The following is a 21903-nucleotide window of genomic DNA, read 5'->3' as shown; positions in this document are numbered from 1 at the left end:
CAGTTGTAATGTAAAACTGTTCTCCCCTGAACCGGACCAGCCACTCTGAATGGGGGCTGGAGAAAAGAAACAAACTCCAAAACACAAAAGGCATTTTCTTTTTTAAGGAAGTGGAAAAGAACCTGTTGATTTTATCTCATGCTATCATTTCACGGTCTCATTCAGCAGACATGTTTTCCAGCCTCTCGAGAGGCCGGGGGTTTCACCATCACTTCCATCAGCTGTCTCACGGAGAAGGTTATGTTGCACCGCACACACACCGTGCATGTCGTTAGGGCTGCACCCTTTGGACACATTACTTATCGCCATTGCTTTGACAGATATTGCAGATGTGATATTGTTCACGATGGTGGAGGGAATGATCATTTACGCATCATAGTTATAGACTTGTTAGCATTGAAACATATATTAAACTGATTAGAGTGCAATGTCTTTAAGGGATATGCTCGAAACAATTGTCTTGTTAGGTCGTAAGAAAATAATTTGCATGGCGGGATATCTCTGCAGCTACACACTAAATGGTATGTAAAACATTTAGCATTACACACATATTGTCCATCCTGGAATTTGAATATTGCACAAGTCCATGGAGTATAACTTTTCTTTTTACATCGTGTGCCTCAAACACTATTAACCCTGGACATAATTATAACACAGTGCTTCTCCACATCAAGGCGTCGCTGTGTCAACAAGGTGAATAACTCTCGGAGCTCATGTGCTCACGTTCAAAGGACAGGAACAGGCAGGGGATGCATCTGAAGCTTGGAAGTCCACACATCAGCGCTGTAGAGCAGAGCTGTGTGGATGTGACTCAATAGTGAGGTCTGGCCGGCTACACGCTGTTCCTTCTCAGCATTGTTCCCCCGAGGCCTTGGGGCACTTTGGAGATAAACACCGTTTAGCAGTTAAAAGGGCCGCAGAGGAAAAGGCTTATCAGACGTCCCTCAATGGGCCGTAAGCTGCTGCATTAGCCTGTGCCTCAGATCAGGTGGAGGCTCCGCAGCAGCACTGTGTGATCAGGCTCCTGATGGCACTCAGCCCCCCCCCCCCGCTGCCTTTTCAGAATCACAGTTCCTGTATTTTTCCCGCAACGGGGAGATGTACGGTATCACAACAGCTACAGCAGATTAAGAGTACACTTAGATACTATAGCAAAAAGTATGCAGGCGTTATTAATAAAAAACACAATAAGTAAAACAAAGTACACCATAGTTAACAAACAAGTTGCAGTATATTAAAAAAAATGACCATATACAAATATTGAAGAATATAAGTATCTGGTAATGTTTAAAGATTGTAAATATCCGAGAGTCTATTGCACATCGTTTTCTATTCACAGGCCGTGTTATTTCCCATCAGGGATGTTACAGTCTGTGTGTGTGTGGCGGTCTACCAGGGGTCTCTCCAATCCGGAGAGATTAGAGCTCAGAGAAGGCAGAGAGAAGAAGGGAAGGAGGGGGGGTCTGGCTTTAGATATTCCCCCTGTCCCTTTCCCTGCTCTGCTTTCTGGGGGTAGGAGTCAGAGTTAGGACAATGGCCAAAAGGATGGTTCCCAACCGGCCTGAATGGAACACTGTTGGTGGCAGCGCTGCATTCAAAGCCGGCCGGGCACATTGTCCTCCCAGGTTGGCGGAGGAGAATGGACTTTGCTGGTGGCTGCCAAAAGGTTAGCAGCCTCTGTGAAAGGCCCGGCCCATTATTCACTGCCCTTTACAGAGCCAAGCCTCCTTTGTGCTCCCCCCTTCCTCCCTCCGCACCGCCAGCTCTTTCTCACTCCGCCGCTCCGGATCTGCGCCCGACAGTGTCCTCCAAAGTGAGGGAGTGAGGCGCGATGCCACCACTACCCCCCCCTGTACCCCTAGCAGCACTGGAGGAATGTAACTAAGTACATATACTCAAGTACTGTACTTAAGTAAAAAATGGAAGTACTTGTACTTTAGTTTTTGCTACTTTATGCTTTACTCCACTACATCTTATTGGCAAATATATATATATATATCACCTCATTTATTTCACCACATTAGTTACTAGTCTCTTTTGCAGGTTCTTATTTTTGATACATGAACTGAGTTTAACTAATGCATTGTGATATATTATTATTGCTGGAAATACCTGGCTGTCTAAGAAAAGCTCTCTCCACCTTCACCAGCTGCCACATCGAAATGTTTCAAACATTGATGATGATCCAGAGATGAAATATATATTATTCTGAAAATGGCATTCGTTTTAGAGCTTTAGTTAGAAGTTACACTGCAGATATTAGAATATTAATACAAATATAAATCGAATAATTCCTTATTATTAGAGCTTTAGCCACTCAGTATTAAAAAAAGAAATTCCAATACAACCATATTTTACCAAGTGCAACATTGAAGGGTAAACTAATTAATGCATACATAAATTATAATACAATATATTCTAAATATATGGCACTTAAATGGGTCATTCTGCATAACGAGTACCTTAGTATATTTAGATTTGATGTCTGTTTTACTGTTACTCAAGTCACATTTTGAATGGACTTTTTCTTAACTAACTGAGTAACACAGTATTTACTTAACTGAGTAACTGAGTATGTTTACACTGTAGTATTGCTACTTTAACTAAAGTAAAGAATTTCTTCCTCCTATACTAGGGGAGCGGAACATAGAACCCTCTCCCCACCAGCGTCAAAAAGGAACCTTTAAATGATATGGCCTAGAAGTAACAACAAGGTTACCATTCACCACACAAAGGGGACTTAGAAAGAGGGAGCGTGGAAACTGCCACTCAGCCAACACCATTTCTATTCAATCCCCTCAGCCCCCCAGCTAAACCCCAGACACACCGCTGTTTAGGTGTATTTACAAGGAAGGGGAAATAAATCAGCTGGAAAAGCATGATGAAAGCAGAGGAAATACAATGAAAACACTTCAACGTAAGCGACAACAGCGCCGCTTTAGAAGCTGCATCGTGCCAGTAAATCCAGGTAAGTTACAGCATAATAAAAAGGCAAAACTCCAGCTTCTCTGTCCATTAAAAGCGGACCATGCTTACATCAAATCAAGAATGAAGCACAGGTAAAATATGACCTCTTATGGAGAATACTTTGAGATTAGCCTCATGATTCACGAGCCTCGGAGAGCCCTCTGATAATGTATGCCACCCATATACGCATGTCGTTAGTCAAAGTGGAGGCGTGGTGCATTCTGATGCCATTTCAATGGGAGGTCACCTGCTGCAGGGCTTTTACTGTGTGTTAGCGCGGCCAGGTATGGAGCAGGGTCGCACCGTGCACTCTCATGCTGCCAATGGATATCCCATAAATCACACTAGCCGGCCTACGAATGGACGGCCTCGCCTGTTTGCACAGAGGCCGGCTTTACCCCGAGTGAAGGCATCGTTACCGTTCCAATAGCATTCTGAAAGCCTCCGCAGCACAATTAGAAATGCTAAATGTTATTCTCAGGGTTCATCCTCTTGGGAGCAAGAATGTGCTTAAGGTGTTAAATAGTTAATTAAATAGTTAGAGAATAATACGTCTAATATAAGATTGGGAATGTTGGCCTTATGGCAGGTCAACAGGAGTCGGAGTTGACCAACCACTTTAGGGTTCATCCTCTATGGACTTTCGATTTCAAATTTGACTGAGATAAGACCAATCGGTGTTGAGTTTTAGCGTCCAAATAGAAATGGTGACACCTCTGGGGAACATGAAAATGTTCTGTAAATGTCATTGCAATGGAATTAGGATTTGTCCATTGGGGAAAACATTTTCATCCTATATTTATTTTGGATCAAACATTTTGAGCAGAGGGTGGTCCCAGGCACAAAAAGGCGAGGGTCACGAAAACAAACCATTTAAATATCTTGGCAATCTGGTCAGTATTTTTAAAGTCATTTGACCAAAGTGTTTGTGATTTAGTAGCATTTCCCAAATGGGCAATTGACAAATACTTGGCTACTTGCATGTAGGGACTAGGGACTAGGAGTGGGACAAAAACGGCAAATATGGGATTACACCTCAAGAAAAGAAATATGCTTATGTAAGGAGGAGAGGGACGGAAGAAGAGAAGATAGTCCACAGACCCTGTAGTGAGTAAGACCTTCTTCTCCAGTCTCACTCTAAGCCACCATTACTGTATATATTCAAGTTTTACAGTTGACTACATTTACAATACTTAAACATTTAAAGCATTGATTACATAATGGATGACACCTATGTCTCTAATGCATTATTAACACACTTAAAATGCTTTATAATCTGCATATTAAACCCATTATAAGCATTTTATAAACACTTATTTAGTCAAGCCTCATCATACTTCATATTTGCTGATCATTTACTGACATTGTTTTGCAAGGATTATAGTGTATTAGAATTCTCATATCTGTAATGTAGTAAATATATTTGATATAGCATTCTTATCCCTGTTATAATGCATATAATCATTGTCATTGGTCACTAGGTTATTTAACAGAAGGAACACCATTCAAAAGGAAGATATACATGTGAATCTGTTTATAAGTTATGTTTTCCTTTAATGAAGGTTACAAATGTTAACCAATTATAACCATTGTTTTTTGGGTAAGTGATGAAGACCTCGCAAATGTGGTGAATATCTTGCAACCTGGATATCCGTATTACTGTGCAGCATTATGAGGGGCTGTAATTATACAGTAACAGTCTGTAAGCAGATCAAAACATATTGTTATTTGCTTAATTATACACCCTAGACATGGGGGTCAGAGAAAATATCAGTTTCTATTACTTATAAATCATAAATCATGTGGAGATTCACTTAAACAAGATGCAGGGTAAACCGAGAGAGGTTTCATACTGTACGCAGGGGTTCTCCCACAGCCTCTCTTTCTCATGTCAACGAGAACTGTGTTCAGGAATACAGTCTGGATGAAAGCGCATCCGCTGGGTCCTACCTGTCTAAGACGTAGCCCAGCGCCTTCTGCCTGGTCCCGGAGTACACAGAGGGGCTCTTCTCCCACGCAATCAGGTTGGAGGCATCATGGAAGAGGTGGATGTTGACCAGATCAAAGGCACTGCGATGAAAGAACACTCAGTGACTTCATTATCCAGATGGATTCATCCATACATGCACGCATAACACGAGACATTTCATTCACCCATGCAGCTTATGTCCATTCATTACAATTTCATTTCTTAATGAATCCTTTAACTGCATTAAAACTTCATCACTGATAACAGCTTGATTTCAGACGAGGGTTCGGATGAGACTCCAATGGCAATGGACTTAAGTGACTGTGATGTGAAAGGCTGCTTCCTTGGTTGAGAAAGATTTCTGAAGCAGCCATTCTGTAAATGCTTTTAACATCCTGAATGATGTAGTTCCAGGAAACAAATAGAGTGAGCAAGTCTCTGAAATACAGAGGACTTAAAGTGGAGATGATTTTTCCTAGAGAAAAGAAAAATGTGATCAAGTCAACAAAATCCTTTGAGTAGTCGATAAATAATAGAATAATAAAGCAACGAGGACACATTTGTACGCACTTTGTTTGAATGATCTGATTTCTCCTGAAGATAAGGCGGATCAGATCAATGCTACCTGACCCAGAAGGACCGGCACCTGACCCAGAAGGACCGGCACCTGACCCAGAAGGACCGGCACCTGACCCAGAAGGACCGGCACCTGACCCAGAAGGACCGGCACCTGACCCAGAAGGACCGGCACCTGACCCAGAAGGACCGGCACCTGACCCAGAAGGACTGGCACCTGACCCAGAAGGACTGGCACCTGACCCAGAAGGACCGGCACCTGACCCAGAAGGACTGGCACCTGACCCAGAAGGACCGGCACCTGACCCAGAAGGACTGGCATCTGACCCAGAAGGACCGGCACCTGACCCAGAAGGACCGGCACCTGACCCAGAAGGACCGGCACCTGACCCAGAAGGACCGGCACCTGACCCAGAAGGACCGGCACCTGACCCAGAAGGACCGGTCCTCCTCATGCCGGCACACATCTCTCCATACAAACACTAATCTGCTCTCCTTCAGTGTGTTCTGTCAGGCGGGGGCGAGACAGCTCAATGTACAGTGATGAACACCTCCCTGCAGATCCTATCAATCTGCTTTGTTTGCATGGTGTTCAGCAGCCCCCCCCCCCCTCAGAGGAATAGTCTTATCTCAAGGGGCTTATTCTGCAGTGACAACCTGAACAAATGAATACATGCATGCTATCTCTGTCTCTCCCATCTCCCTCTCCCTATTACATGCTTACCGTTTCAGCTCTTTAGTTCTCATGTCATCCTTCTATTAGATTACGATCCCCCCCCCCCCCTTCCTAGTCCCCCAATCCCCTGTTGTGCACGCTGGAAGCAAGCGTTTGTATTCATGCCGTACAGGTTCAACTGCATGTCATCTTTTTGGTCATCTGTCATATGCAACTGCTTGACTAACGCGATTAGGTGTAATCAGATCCCTGCTGCGTACTGTCCAGATAGGGTTCAGCTGTGTGCGTTCTGTGGCCAGGACCACACGTCCCAGGGACACGCTGAGGGGGGGGGGGTGTGTGTCTCTGCAGGAACTCACCAGTCGGCCAGGGCCCATCGAGTCCTGATGAATCCCTTTCTGGACCACTTGCACTGCGGAACAGAGACACTCAATATTAGTCAGGAATAAGTCATCAGAACGTTTACACCAGGGGTGTCAAACTCAATTTCATCCCGGGCCACATCAGCATTATGGTTGCTCTCAAAGGGCCGGTTGTGACTTTAAGAATATATAAATAATATATATATAAAATAATGTATTATAATACATAATTTCCTCTGCATTGGACTATTATCGGATAGGGTACAACCTTCATAATTAACTACGTCTGAAAGCAGAAGTCGAGGGCAAATAATTGCAAGTCTCTTCAGTGGGCATGTCACAAAACAAGATGCATTGTGGGACATGTAGTTTATGGGCAACGTGCCTCTGTAAAGTGGCATGTAACCATATAATACACGTATTATATTCTTTGCATGCTCTTGCGGGGCCACATTAAATGAAGTTGCGGGCCGGATTTGGCCCCCGGGCCTTGAGTTTGACACCCCTGGTTTACACAGTCATGGAACGATGACTATCATCTGGAAGCACGATTTGACATGTTTTAACACAATCATAAACTATTATGTTGAATTTCTGGTAACTTCTACGAGTCCCATCTCCATAATGCCTTTGAAACATACTTGTGTTATAATCTGCTTAAAGGCAAATGAAACTGAAATGCTAAAAGTGTCACAGTCATGTAACAATGTCAATCATCTGGGAGCACGATTTCACATTTCTTCAACACCATCTATCACCGTTGAATTTGCGGTAACTCATGAGGCTTATGTCTGTTGTGCACGTTAAACTGCTTACATCATATCATCTGCCTACATCACAAAGTACATGAACGTTAGATTGATTTAACTTTCACGGTTGTGTAACGATGTCTATTCTCTAGGAGCACGATTTAAAAAGAATTCAACACAATCATAAATTACATAGAATTTTGAATAACTTTATCGTAAGAGTATATAATTATTAAATAGATATTTGTATACAAGGATAATGAATATTATTGATTTGACCACTGAACACTACTTCAAGAGTTGTTCAAATATATCTTTCTTTCATCTTATTGGATTGATCACATTCCCACATCGTGTGCACAAACATGGCTTAACATTGCTTGTGTTAGTAATCTACTTAACACGCCCCAACAAACTGCTATTAAACCATCATATATCAATATTCTTTTCTACTTTTTTTTTTTCATGAATCAACTTCTAACATACTCAAAACTAAACTAGCAAACATTCAATCATTTTCATGACGTTAACCCTTTAAATGCCTGATTCATTATTTGAATTATTTCATTATTAATGACAAAAAAACACAAAACATGAAATTGCTTCAATATAATAATTAGTAGGGGGATGGGGCTTTAGTGGTTATTCGAGTCTTGGATGTGTCAAAGATTAGCAACAAAATTGAATTGACTGCATTATTATTTTTTACGTAGTATCAGATGCTACCTCTGGACACCTTCGTGGCAAAAATGTACACGTCCCAAAAAAACTGCTATTAAATCATCATACATCAATATTTGTGTGTGTGTGTGTGTGTGTGTGTGTGTGTGTGTGTGTGTGTGTGTGTGTGTGAATCTGTAAGCATGCACGGATACTTTTTTGCCACGAAGGTGTCCAGAGGTAGTATCTGACACTACGTAAAAAATAATAATGCAGTCAAATCAACTTTTTTGTTAATCTTTGACTCATCCAAGACTCGAATAACCACTACTACTACTACAATCCCCTACTAATTATTATATTGAAACAATTTCATTTTTTGTATTTTTTCACAAGAGAAATTAAATAATTAAAATAATTAAACAGGCATTGAATGGGTTAAAATCCCGGAAATGATCGAATGTTTGGTAGTTGTGAGTACGTTAGAAGTTGTTTACGTGATTCATGGAACAACAAGTTGAAATAAATATTGATGTATGATGATTTAATAGCAGTTTTCTGGGGCGTGTACATGTTTGCCACGAAGGTGTCCAGAGGGTGCGTGTGGGACCACCATTTCACAATGTTTTGACTGCATGATAAACTATGAACATAGTTCATTACTATGCATTATAATCTGCTTACAGTTACAACCCATCATTATATTATTTACTCATAAATACTCATAATGCTTTATAATAATAATCATTATTAAGATGTTTTTATTAGGATTTATAAGGTCACGTTTCTTTATACCGGGTGAAAACCTGAATGAATACATGTTTTAAAATATATTTATCATAGCAATGTTAGGTGGACATTAAACTAAAAAATCCGTAATAAAGAATTGCATGTTTAAGTTCATTTGTTTTTGTTGAAGAATTCCCCTGGTCACATGACATCCCTAACCTTGATGTGATATTAAGTGGGGAGGGACAAAATGTCTTCCTCAAAAGAGGGGTAGGACAGAATCACTTACTTAGATTAACTTATAATCATATTCAAGTGCATTACCATCACTGCTATAATGAGATATAGATCAGGTCTGAAAGATAATCCTGTACTGCAACGATGGGAACAACAATACATGTCATTATTATGATCCTTGCAAACATAGACATATCTATTTTAAAATGTTTAGGAGACTTGAGCTCATAAGTAACTTAAAAAAACTATAATGTGATATAATGATTCTTTTTGTATAATACATCATATGCATCCAAAAGAGAATGTCAAGTTGATGTACATCCATCTAATGTTACTGTGGAGACAATATTAGATGTTTATAAAAAATACTTAAATTAAGTAAAAGTACATCAAACTTGTACTTAAGTACGGTGGTTTAACAAATGTTCTTATTTACTTTCCACCAATGATGTTTATATGTCCATCTGTAATCCATATCCTTCCCTTAATGCAGACACATCTGTGCCATTTGCAACGTCGACATAATAATGCAGATGCCTGTGTCATGCCTTTGACGCATAACTCATGGAGGAGAGGTATACAAACGATACTGAGTATTGAACAGAGCACATTCAGTTTGCAGCTGTTTGATCAGATCCCCTGAGTGAATTATCCAATCACAAGTCCAAAGACCTTCCTCAAGCAGCACATGACTCCCCATGAAGCTGCTTATTACATGAGACAAATGTATGTTGTGAGTGTTCTCGTTCTGAGAAGAAACACAAGTCTCTTCCTCAGCCTCTCTCCTTTACCGGCTACGGCTCTCTGAGACTTCTAATGGGGAGTTAACTGCAGTGATGAATAAACTAATTATGGGCAAGGTCACATAATTACAAATTGACTAATTTTATTTTTTTCTTCAACTCAGATGCAAATGAAAAGGCTAAGAGGTATTTGATTGCACCTCACATCTTTCAATCTGCATTAGAACAAGATTAACTGTATCAAATTGAATTACATTAGCATACTTGAATTAATCCATACTGCCTGTGGAGGATGTATGGCTCCAATTAGAACTGGCTGTCCCAATATGGTGACTTTGAAAGCAGCAAATGGGATTAGATGTGAGTGTCACACTGCAGCAGAACCAATTCACCTTACACTTTAGGAAAAATAACGTTTAACCTAACTACATCGGAATATTTTAAAATGAGAAACAAATGCAGTGAAGGTTTCTACGGCTGGAGCCAAGTTAGATTTATTTTAATTGTATTATGTAAAGGATTAACTACATGAATTGTTGAGTGATTGAGGTATTACCTAAATGTTCATAGCAACACAAAACACAACCCTTTTGGTGCTTTACAATTGTAAAAAGAAAAGTATAATAATAATAACACTATCCTTTTCTGAGTGATGTTAATACACAATATATTTGGAGATTTTTTTAATAGTAATGTCAGAAATATAAAAATATAAACTCCTACCTGGCATTTTTTTTTAAAAGGGGCCGTATTTTCAGGTTCATATTTGTATCTTGTGGCTTTAAAGGTGGGGTAGGTCATTTTGGAGAAACCAGCTCGAGTGCGCTAGAATTTGAAAATAAACAACCGGAAGAAATCTGCCACTTCCTCACAGAGCCCCTCCTCCAACACACACGAACGCGCACGTGACCAATGAGGGCACGGGATAAGTGTGTGCCCCGATTGAAGGCTGACAGGCAGGTAAAACGGATTGGTTGTACTTTTTACAGTACCACGGCTTCCACAGATGACGTTTTTTTATGGATTTGTTGTCAAAGCACTTCAGATATTCATTGCTATCGGGATGTTAAGAGCATTCCATGGAATATAACAACAAGTGTATCTCAAGCCGGTTTCTGAAACTTACCTACCCCACCTTTAATGTTCAAAAAGTTATTTATTTTTCTCATACTGCCTGTTCTGCAGCACCTATTTTCACCCTCCGTCTGCTCTGTTGTGATTGGTCAACAGCTTAGCGATAGCCCGCCCCTTAGCCTATCACGCCACTTTGCTGCGGAAGTAAACACACTACAGGGAAGGGAAAACACCCTAAAAAGCACAATAGCCTTCAACCTTTAAAAATTAGAATAATACATTGAAAACATTTTAAACGCCTTATTTTTATTAAACCTATTAGGACTTTTTAGGGACCCACAGGAACCTGAATAAGAATTGAGTAATTGCATTATGTGCATTTGGACAAAATGAATACTTGATACGACACATAGACAACCATGAGCGTTCTGTATATGCGTTTGTGGATGTAAAGTTTAGGAAAGAGGGAGTGGGGCGGATGTGGAAGGACATGATGGAGAGTTGGTCTTTTGGGGATGGGTGGGGGGGTTACTCGCTCAGTGCCTGTACAAGCTCTGACTGCAGCCAGAGACGTTTAATCTCGATTTAATTTAAAGAGCCATTAACTACAATCGCAGCATTAAAATCCATCACTTCCTTGACACCCGGCCCCAGATTGCCCCATTTCCTCCACGTATGAATGATTGACCCCCTGCTTCATCGCTTCCTTATACACACGCTCACAACACACCGAGCACCGAGCAGTCCCAGTCGAGTGGAACAACATCTACATATCAGGAAGTAAGACGCGCAAAAACACACTCCGCTCTGCCGTCCATTTCACCCAATTTAAGTGCTTTTATTTATTTTGGGATGCAAGTCCGGTCTGAGATGATTATCTGGCGCAATCAATCAAAGAGTAGAAGAAGAGAAGTGCCTCTGCCTCTCTATTGGTTGACATGATGACATCATGATTTGGTTGCTGCAGCCGAGATGATGACACAGATGCTGTCCGGCCCCATTTAATCTCCTGCTGGAACATCACCACCTGCCTGCCTGCCCCCCCCTCCACACACACACACACACACCACACACACACACACACACACACACACACACACACACACACACACACACACACACACACACACACTCTCACACACACACACACACACACACACACACACCCACACACCACACACACACACACACACACACACACACACACACACACACACACACACACACACACACACACACACACACACACACACACACACACACACACACACACACACACACCACACACACACACACACACACACACACACACACACACACACACACACACACACACACACACACACACACACACACACACACACACGTATGTTATACGTGTGTTATTCTATATTAGCTTGTTTTATGTTTATTTTACTCTTTGCTTTTTAACAACTGTTTTGCATCTATTTTATAATGTGTTTCCGCTGCAATGGACTGAACAAACTGAAACATTGCCTTTAATTAAATGTATTATGTCAACAAATGTCAAATACTTGTATGAGGTTAGTTTAAAGCAAGTACATGAAGTTGAACCTATTTGACAGTTGACATAATACATTTAATTAAAGTCAACGTTTCAGTTTGTTCAGCGCTCTTTTGAAAGCACTCTGAACTGCCTTGTGTCGAGAGCTGCTATTAAATGAACTTGCCTTGCCTTAAACAACGGATGAATTTAGCACATGTGTTATGTCACAGTTCTTATGAACAGGTATTTGGATTGAACGGAGAGGTGACATGTAATCATATCATATATCAGGGTGGGGGGCTATACAGAGTCAGCGAGAGGGGACGGGGGGAGTCAGAGGGCGGCGGTAAAAGGTCACGTGGCTCGGGGTGACATTGGCTGACCTTCCACAGGTCAGCGGTGGCGTCTCCGCCCATGACAGTGATGAACGGTGGCTACACAGTGGGGCACATCCAGGGCTGTCGGGCAATACATCACACACACACACACACACACACACACACACACACACACACACACACACACACACACACACACACACACACACACACACACACACACACACACACACACACACACACACACACACACACACACACACACACACACACACACACACACACACACACACACGATGAGAAAGAGACAGACAGGAAATAGGAGGAAAGATGGGGTGATAGAGGGATGCAGGCCCATCGGATTCGCTGGAAACTCTCCAATTGTGACCGAGGGAAAATTACGTGCCTATAAAATGCCAGACGTGACGCTGTCAGGACGGACGGACAGACGGACGCACACGCACGCGCACACACACACTCACGCACGCCATGTCCGAAACACCACCGGTCCATTCAGTTTGATTCTTTGACCTTTCTTATATTTCTGCTCAAAGTCCGACCCCCATAAATAATATTATGATGTTTGGAGGGGGGTGATAGAAGAGTGCAAGGCAAGGATGCTTGCACAAAAGCCATGTGACAGAAATGCACTGTGAGTAATAAGTAATACACACAAACACTGATTGATTTGAGCTCTGCTAGACAGTCACATTTATCTTTACTCCATCATCTAGGGGGGCCCATCAAATAAGAGAGGGTCTCACATGGGGGTTATGTGACAGGACAGCCCCCCCGTGTGTGTGTGTGTGTGTGTGTGTGTGTGTGTGTGTGTGTGTGTGTGTGTGTGTGTGTGTGTGTGTGTGTGTGTGTGTGTGTGTGTGTGTGTGTGTGTGTGTGTGAGATGGAGACGCCAATATGAACAGAGGACAGTCCTAACCCTAAAGCCATGTTTCTGTACACCATGTAGGAATGTGATAATTCAATAAGATGAAAGAAAGATTCATTTAAACAACTCAGTTGTAAAATCAATAATATTCATTATCCTTGTATACAAATATCTATTTAATAATGATGTACTATTACGACAAGCAGTATTTTATTTCACTGTACAGCAATACATTGTTGTTCTAATTCACTTGCATATTGCTAATTTTTCCTGCATAAATAGCCCATTCATCTTTTAACATTCTCGCACTATTTAATTTGTGTTCAGTTTCTCCTTGCACTATCTCTATTGCTTCTGTATTGTATAGGTTTGTTCATTGCTTATCTCCACTGTAGCTGTGCATGCTACAATGCCCCTTTGAACCTTGAACCGTATGCCATGTATACGATGAACACTGACAAAACTGAAACATTGACTTTTAGTTCATGTATTATTTAAACACATTTCACATACCTGTATTAGGTTAGTTGAAAGCAACAATATTAAGTTTAAATACAACATATTACGTTCAACTTAATGTTATTGCTTGCAACCTAACACAGTTATGTGAAATGTGTTTACGTAATACATTTAAGTCAACGTTTAGTTTCAGTGTAGGAATGTGAAGAGCTTTTAGAATACATATGGTACATTCCAAATAATGAAATCAAAATGATGGATTTAAATGGCCAACATTTTCACAGTAGAGTTCAGTTGTAATTCTGATCCTTGCACACAAAGACAAATGTGTGAAAATCCTTGCTTTAGCTTTCATTTCAACATCATCCCCTCGTGTCTGAGCTGCTGCGGTCTCACGGATCAGCCTGTCACGGACCCGCGTGGGCCGCGTCACAGGTGTCTGTCAGGTGATGGATGCGCGAGCATTTCACAAGCGATGCCCGTTTAAATGACTTCATCTCCTTAACGTACACGCACGGCATCTGAGAAGTATACACGCGTTTAAATCAAAGCAGAGGGAAGTTAACTTTCATCGGGGCAGGCAGAACTTGAGAGTAATCACGGCCCCGAATCAGAGCTGACTACAGAGGGCACTAAAAGGGTGTGAGAAGTCAATGCTTTTATGGCGACGCCGTGGTGCCAAACAACAAATACAAACTCATATGGATGTTGATCTACAGCCTGGCCGCTATTCAGTTCCCTCTGCTTTTCTTTTTTTCTTCCTACGGATGTGTAAAACGATCAATAGCAAGGGCACATTAAGGTCTGGGTCGTATACTTTATTTATATAAGGCAATGACATATCCGTATGATGCAATGGCTTTTGGAGGCATGTATTACTGCGCCAAACAAATAAATATATGTATGCTCGCTGGGGAGGTGGGGAGATTGACGGAACAACGGGACACGACAAGCGCCCGAATCCATCACGGCGATCTTTCAAAAGGAATGCACCCGCGATTTTGTCCACTTCCTTCTTATTCAGCATTTCAATTCATGTCCCTGCTTCCCTCTCCTTCACTTACAGCCATAACTCAGGGCGGGATTACGGAGAGAACCGATGTTTTGCATATGGAGGGGCTGTCGCTTAAATCAGAATCAAACGAGCGTCGGAGACGAAAAGAGCCACAAGCAGCAGGGGGAATTGACTACCCACTATTTTATGTTATGACATTGAGTTTGAGCCACTTTTAAAAGATGAAATAGAAAGCCATCATCACATGATATAGGTTCATTGAAAATGGATGCTTTAAGTGCAGTAAATAATATAGAGATCTTAGTTTACCTTCATTTCTGATTTCTTTCAGCGTCAGTTGGATATTGTGTGAAACATTTTGCACTAAAGGTAAACAGTTCTCCAATTAATGTGAGACGTGCAGGAAAATAAACCGTATGGCGGTTGAATTGGTGACTTTTTAATGTTTTTCCCCCTTCATATCATATTGGTAACAGCTTTGTTTTATTTGTAATAGCCTTTTTAGTGGTGTTAATGATTTTGTTGTTGTTGTTGTAATCATTTATTTTTTTATTATTTGTCTTTCATGACCATTTTTAAATATAGATATATAAATATATATATATATATACTTCTATGCATTGTTTCACTTTTGTGAAATACAAATATTTTCTTTAAATCCAAAATATTTCAATCAAGTTTTCTTGTATTCCTCTCAAGCAACGTGTATGCTCAAACAGTTGCTGGTAAGCACGAGCATGTCCTGCTCTTTTAACTGAGAGTAAATAGAGCATCTTTGGGTTGCAGACACAATCAGTTGGTTGATTCCAAAGCAATGCTGCCGACAGAACCTCCATGTGTTCAAACACACACCGCTTCAGTGTGAGGGACCGGACTGATGACATGTGGTTTCTCTTTTACACACCAGCATGCACGAGCCCCCCCACCACGATGTCCTCAGCATCACTGACACTTTATCAATGGGGGACTGGAAAGAGAAGAGCACAGGAACACACACCCCTCTCCCAGCAGAGAAACACACACACCTGTATCCCAGAAGAGACACACACACACCTGTATCCCAGAAGAGACACACACACACCTGTATCACAGAAGAGACACACACACACCTGTATCCCAGAAGAGAAACACACACACCTGTATCCCAGCAGAGACACACACACACACACACACACACACACACACACACACACACACACACACACACACACACACACACACACACACACACACACACACACACACACACACACACACACACCACACACACACACACACACACACACACACACACACACACACACACACACACACACACACACACACACACACACCTGTCTCCCAGCAGAGACACACACACACCTGTCTCCCAGCAGAGACACACACACACACACACACACACACACACACACACACACACACACACACACACACACACACACACACACACACACACACACACACACACACACACACACACACACACACACACACACACACCTGTCTCCCAGCAGAGACACACACACACACACACACACACACACACACACACACACACACACCCCTGTCTCCCAGCAGAGAGAGAGAGACACACACACACACACACACACACACCACACACACACACACACACACACACACACACACACACACACACACACACACACACACACACACACACACACACACACACACACACCCCTGTCTCCCAGCAGCTGTCACTCTCTAACCTTCTCTCTGGAAAACTGCATCAATTCCAAAGATGTCTTTTCTTGAGCACTAGTCATGATAAACAATATACCTGTCCTTCCTCTGAGTCTTAGTTGAACATAATGCAGTTGGATTATTTTCCAAATGTGTAACATACCACGACTCATCTAAAGCTGTGGGGGTGTGGCCTGATGGCCTGCATCCCAATCTAACTAGTGTAGGGGAAAGGGTTACGTTTAGGGAAGTGAGTTCAGCTCCAGCACCTTGAGGAGCTGAACTAAAGAGCCAACTAAAGAAGACACATCGTTCTCTGAGAATTGGTTGTGAGCATGCTAACACGACCTGTCTTCTGTGTCTTTGTTGTACATAAATCAGTTGGGGTAACTTCCCAATGTCGTACGATACGTACAGTAACACCACGTATCCAAATGTCACAGCAGTGAGGGTCTGTCGCCCAATCACAATCAGACGCAGAGAAAGGTCTTCAGGCTATGGTCAGCCTGCTGCTAATACAAGCTGACATAGGAAGATATCATCATTTTAATTTAGGCTACATTCCAAAGATATGTATGTTTCTGAGTTAGTAATACGCATGTGAACAAGAATGTCCTCTGAGTCTTTCTTTTTAATCAATTCAAGGTACGTTGTGATGTTTTACACCACTCATTGAACGCTGCGGAGGGGTTGTCGTTTCATTCAGAATCAAATAAGTGTTGGAGGAACAAAGGAGTGGGGGTCAGTGCGTCTTTTATAAGATGAAGTAGAAAAGCACCATCATGTTGATTGAGGTTATATTCCATTATGTTGGACATAGAGCAAACACATGTAGACGCCTGTGGCCTGAGGAATAACTCGGTTACCTTCCTACACGTGGCACAACACATGGCAGCACTGAGGGGCTGGGTCCTCATCAGGACGACAAGTGAGGGTTGCCTTGCTACTTTTCATATCTTAGACTGCACTGTAACTTTTATCCATGTATTTTTCCTTAATGTTTATTTTATTAGCTTTTCTTTTTGAATGCTTAATGTCTTTCATTTTTTTTTGTAAAGCACTTTGAATTGCCTTGCGTTGAAAAGTGCTATATAAATAAACTTGCCTTGCCTTACTTTTAAATGCTAACGTAGAAAGCTATCATCATGTTAATGTGGGTTGAATTAAAAAAACACAGGTTTACTTTTAGAGAATTAGTTAGGAACGTGTAAACAAGACACCTGTCCTCTGTGTTGTTGTCATGTATTCAGTTGGGGTACCTTTCCAAATGTGTTCAAACACAAATACACTACTAACTATGGCGATGGATGAGTTGTCGTTTATTTACAAAAACAAATCTTCTTTTTCAGAATGAAAAAACCGGAGAGCTGGGACTCGAGCAACTGGTTCGGGCGGCGTTCTGTCCGGCCCGAGATCCCCGTGTAATAGGATTCCTCAGAGCTGCAGATGGATGGCAAATCCAGGCGGTTTCATCTACTAAAAGAGGGCATAAATCACGGGGCGAGGAAGCGGGGACGAGGCAGGGGTTATCACCAGTCTGCCTCCCTCATGAGAGCTTTGCATTAAAGCATTAGTGAAATTAATTCATCTTTCATAAGAGGTTTGAGCAGTATCTGTGATCTATGATAACAACCAATTTCTCACTACGGAGGGGCCGGAGGAGGGAGGGAGGGAGGGAGGGAGGCGGAGGGAGAAAAAAAAAGACTCGGCGACCCTGATAGACTACACAAATCTGCTCTTTTTAAATGGGCTAACATTATCTGGAGTGCTGCTCTCTGGAGCATCATCCCAGATTCATATCCCAGCCGGGAAAGAGGCATAAATCACCGGGCAAAACTTTTCTCATCTGCCGCCCCCCCTCACACACACACACACACCTTCTTTCTCCCTACATCACTCCCCTCATCCCTCTCACACTGCCAGGTTTGTTGTGTGGCTTTCGGTGCTTGTCCCGTTAACCGCAGAACAATGCTTTCTGCTGTAATCATTTTAAATGGCTTTGCGCCTCAATCAGTGTAATTGGTTTTAGATCATCTGTGGAATGGGAAAGTGGGAGATGTTTGTGTGCGTGTCTAGGCCGGGGAGTCGTGCAGTGTGCGAAAGAGACGGGAATTGGGGGGAAGTGTGTGAAGGGGCCGTATCCATCTGTTTTGCATATATTTGCTCGGGGGGCCGTCGGAGCATGGTTGACAGATGAGTGGGGAGTGCGGGGATGACACACGGCGGTCCTGCTCTTTATTACTATATCAGCGCCGCCATGCTCAGCTCCCTCCGATAGCACAGAACCAGAAACACGGCGCAGCGAGCGGAGAGCTGCAGCGCGGGACATCGGCGGGACTTTTTAGATTTCGTTTTGACTGATTTGTCTTCGAATCAGCCGTGTGTGAGCTGGGAGAAAACACCACTCCAAATCAGGAACGTACACAAAACGAAATGGCTTTTGGAAATTGATTTGATAAAAAGTACTAAAAAAGAAATCTAGTTTTGGGGGGAAATTATGAAGTTTGGCGTTGAACGACTCAATAGATCAAGTGATTAGAGGACTACTTTTTCATTCGAAACATCAACATTCATTGGCTCAGTCCAAAGGGTAATGTGTTTGTCTTCAAATGTGGATTTCCTTGAACTAGGAAGAAAAAGTACTCTAAATCAATAAGATATACTAAAAACTAAATGGCTTTGGGAAATTAATTTGAAAGAACTACGTCAAATAAATCTAGTTATTGTGTAAAGTGAAGTTTAGCATTTAATGACTCAATAGGCCAATCCGAATGCATTGGTTTGAGGCCAAAGGCTACTGCACTTTAACAGCTGCTTGGTTCCTTTTTGAATAAGCAGCTTTATTAAACCTGCGTGCTGAATGTGATGTGTTCCTCTGTCACAGCACGTCTCAGCAGGAAGCTGTCATCACATGGCAACGCCAGCGTCAGGGAGTAAAGTGTGCTCAGTAGTACCCACCTCAGGGAAGTAGTCCTGGGGAAACTTCTCCTTCTCCAGCGAGGGGGTGCTTTCTAGTGTCTCCGAGTACGTTTCCTTCCCCACCACCTTCTTGAATTTCTTGGCTGAAGTGGATTTTGAAGAGATCGAAGGAAAGGGGGAAGGATGTGAGGACAGAAAGGGAGAAAGAGGGAGTGTAGTGTTACAAACATGGTTCACTTTGAGACCCCTGTATGATCCCCTGATACAGCTTCCTCAGACAACTGCACCACCTGCTGGTCAGAATGAAGAACATCTGTATCTGAACATAGGTGAGTGTGAGAGGTCACTACACTGGGAAGATAAGAAGCCTTTCTTTGTATATGACCCTGAACATGTCCACGTCCCTCTGTACTTCCTGCAGCACGATACCTGTGCCCAACCCAGGTCTACCTCAAAGACTCCGAATGCATGTCTGTCTGTCGTTGGAGATGGTACGTCCTTTTCTTGAAGGGTATTGAATATTGATTTGTGATTTGGAATGCGACGCAGAGTGATGTGAGGGAGAACTGCCAATAGATAAGATCAATGCTCCTTCTTTCCATCATTTAAGACACCGTAGGAAAAGCATGCACAAATGGCTGTTTCCCATTTACAGGGTTCCAACGGTTTCCATATCAGCATTTCTGGAGTTTGTCCAGAACCACATTTCCAGACTGCTAGATTTTGTTTAGCCCATATTTGACATTGCAGTATAAACGCTCGAGGATGTAGAGAAGTAGTTGGTGCCGTGCCTGTTCCCTTGCATGCGGCCTCCCCCAACCCAACCCATGTTGAATGATCTTAGACACCGTTTGCATCAAGCTTTCTTTTCCCTTTTGGAATCTTTGGCCAACCAGTCTTTACATATGGGTTTATGAATATTTGATATTGTTTTGGAAAACTTGCAGTTAACCATAGTGGGCTATTTTGACCCAACCCTCTCACTTGGGGGCAGAACTGCTTTGTAGACTGTGGCTCTGAGGCGGGCTCTTTGAAGGACCATGCACTTTGTTCCTTTGGTGATATGAAGATGCTCGAGCTGGTGCTCTGTCAAACAGGGACTGATCTTGCTTCTAACTCCAAGACAAACACTCAAACTGATCACTTTAATTCGGGAATTCTATACTTCAGAAAACAAAATAGGAGAAATAGTCCGCAAACAGATATTTGACATACGCTCTTATCGGTTTTCCTACTTATCAAGAACTGGGAATGCCTACAAATCAAGTTCCATACAACCGTAGTGCATCGGGACTCGCTGTCAGAGGTCTGTTATCGTGTGTGAACAGATTCAACAACACCTGTGCTATTCTTTTCCTCTGGTCAACCCTAACCCTGTCACCAGACAATATGACTGAAGGGACCTATTACAGAAAGAGTAAACAAAGCATTACAGAATGTTTTGTAGTTCATATATTTCTGATCTTTAAAGTGTGTGTGTGTGTGTGTGTGTGTGTGTGTGTGTGTGTGTGTGTGTGTGTGTGTGTGTGTGTGTGTGTGTGTTTGTGTACAGTACATGAGGAGTGGTCCTCTCCCCTCTCGACCCCCCCCCCCCCCCCCGTCGCCCTGTCCTTCACTGGGGTAACTGGTGCTAATGCTGACTCGGGTCTAATAAGAAGCGCGGCTCCTCCACATCTATATCCCTTCTTTAATTAGCGCGGCCGCCGGCCCCCGGGCCCTCTGACACCGCAGCCTGATGAGACCGCCGTAACTGTCCAATAACCCGCCTCACACCATTACTGGAGGCCCGAAATCTTATGAATTAAATCCTAATATTAATAAGCATTACCATTCTGTCCCGCTCCCTTTACATTATCCTCAAAGCCAATCTCAGCACGCTGCTTTCTGATGGAAGCGGGAATAGCCTGCAAATGGTTGTGTGGGATATGCAGGGGTGGGATTAGGGGGCACGCAGTGAGGGTTTCATTTCCACACAGTGGGGATGATGTATATGTGGAAGTGTGTTGCGAGCGGGGGTTACTCACCTTTGAAATCAAACTGCTGGATGTTTTTCAACGACTCGTGGATAAAGTAGAAACTTCCCAGAGCCTGCGGGAGGAAACAAGCATGTGTGAGATTGGACACGTTTTCCGTCAACGGTTCCATACAGAGATATTTATTTCTTTACTGTGTCTGGATACGCTACAGGATGTGTATCAAGACAGACACGATTCATCAAGAATCTCCACATATAGGGTAGGAGAAAACTAGTGTAGGAGAAAACAGTTAGGGTTACCGCGCTACTTTGAAAAGCTGAAGTAGAAAGCCACCATATTCTTGATAAAGGTTCAATT

The 21903-nt window shown here is 42.5% G+C and overlaps 1 protein-coding gene across 2 annotated transcripts in view; it reads right to left on the bottom strand.

Annotated features, from left to right (window-relative positions):
- Positions 1-21903, bottom strand: part of LOC117459683 (inositol polyphosphate-5-phosphatase A) — a 201661-nt gene that overhangs the window by 56722 nt on the left and 123036 nt on the right. For both annotated transcript variants that reach the window (XM_034100754.2, XM_034100752.2), the window contains exons 5-8: positions 21595-21658; positions 19610-19713; positions 6548-6600; positions 4918-5037 (exon numbers count right to left, since the gene is read on the bottom strand). In XM_034100754.2, coding sequence (XP_033956645.1) covers positions 4918-5037; positions 6548-6600; positions 19610-19713; positions 21595-21658 — 341 coding nt within the window. The remainder of the gene's footprint in view (positions 1-4917; positions 5038-6547; positions 6601-19609; positions 19714-21594; positions 21659-21903) is intronic.

This window comes from Pseudochaenichthys georgianus, chromosome 15 (assembly GCF_902827115.2).
Source record: "Pseudochaenichthys georgianus chromosome 15, fPseGeo1.2, whole genome shotgun sequence".
Taxonomy (NCBI): Eukaryota; Metazoa; Chordata; class Actinopteri; order Perciformes; family Channichthyidae; genus Pseudochaenichthys; species Pseudochaenichthys georgianus.
Note: the sequence above shows the minus strand (reverse complement) of the source record. Positions and strands in the feature narration are given on the sequence as shown.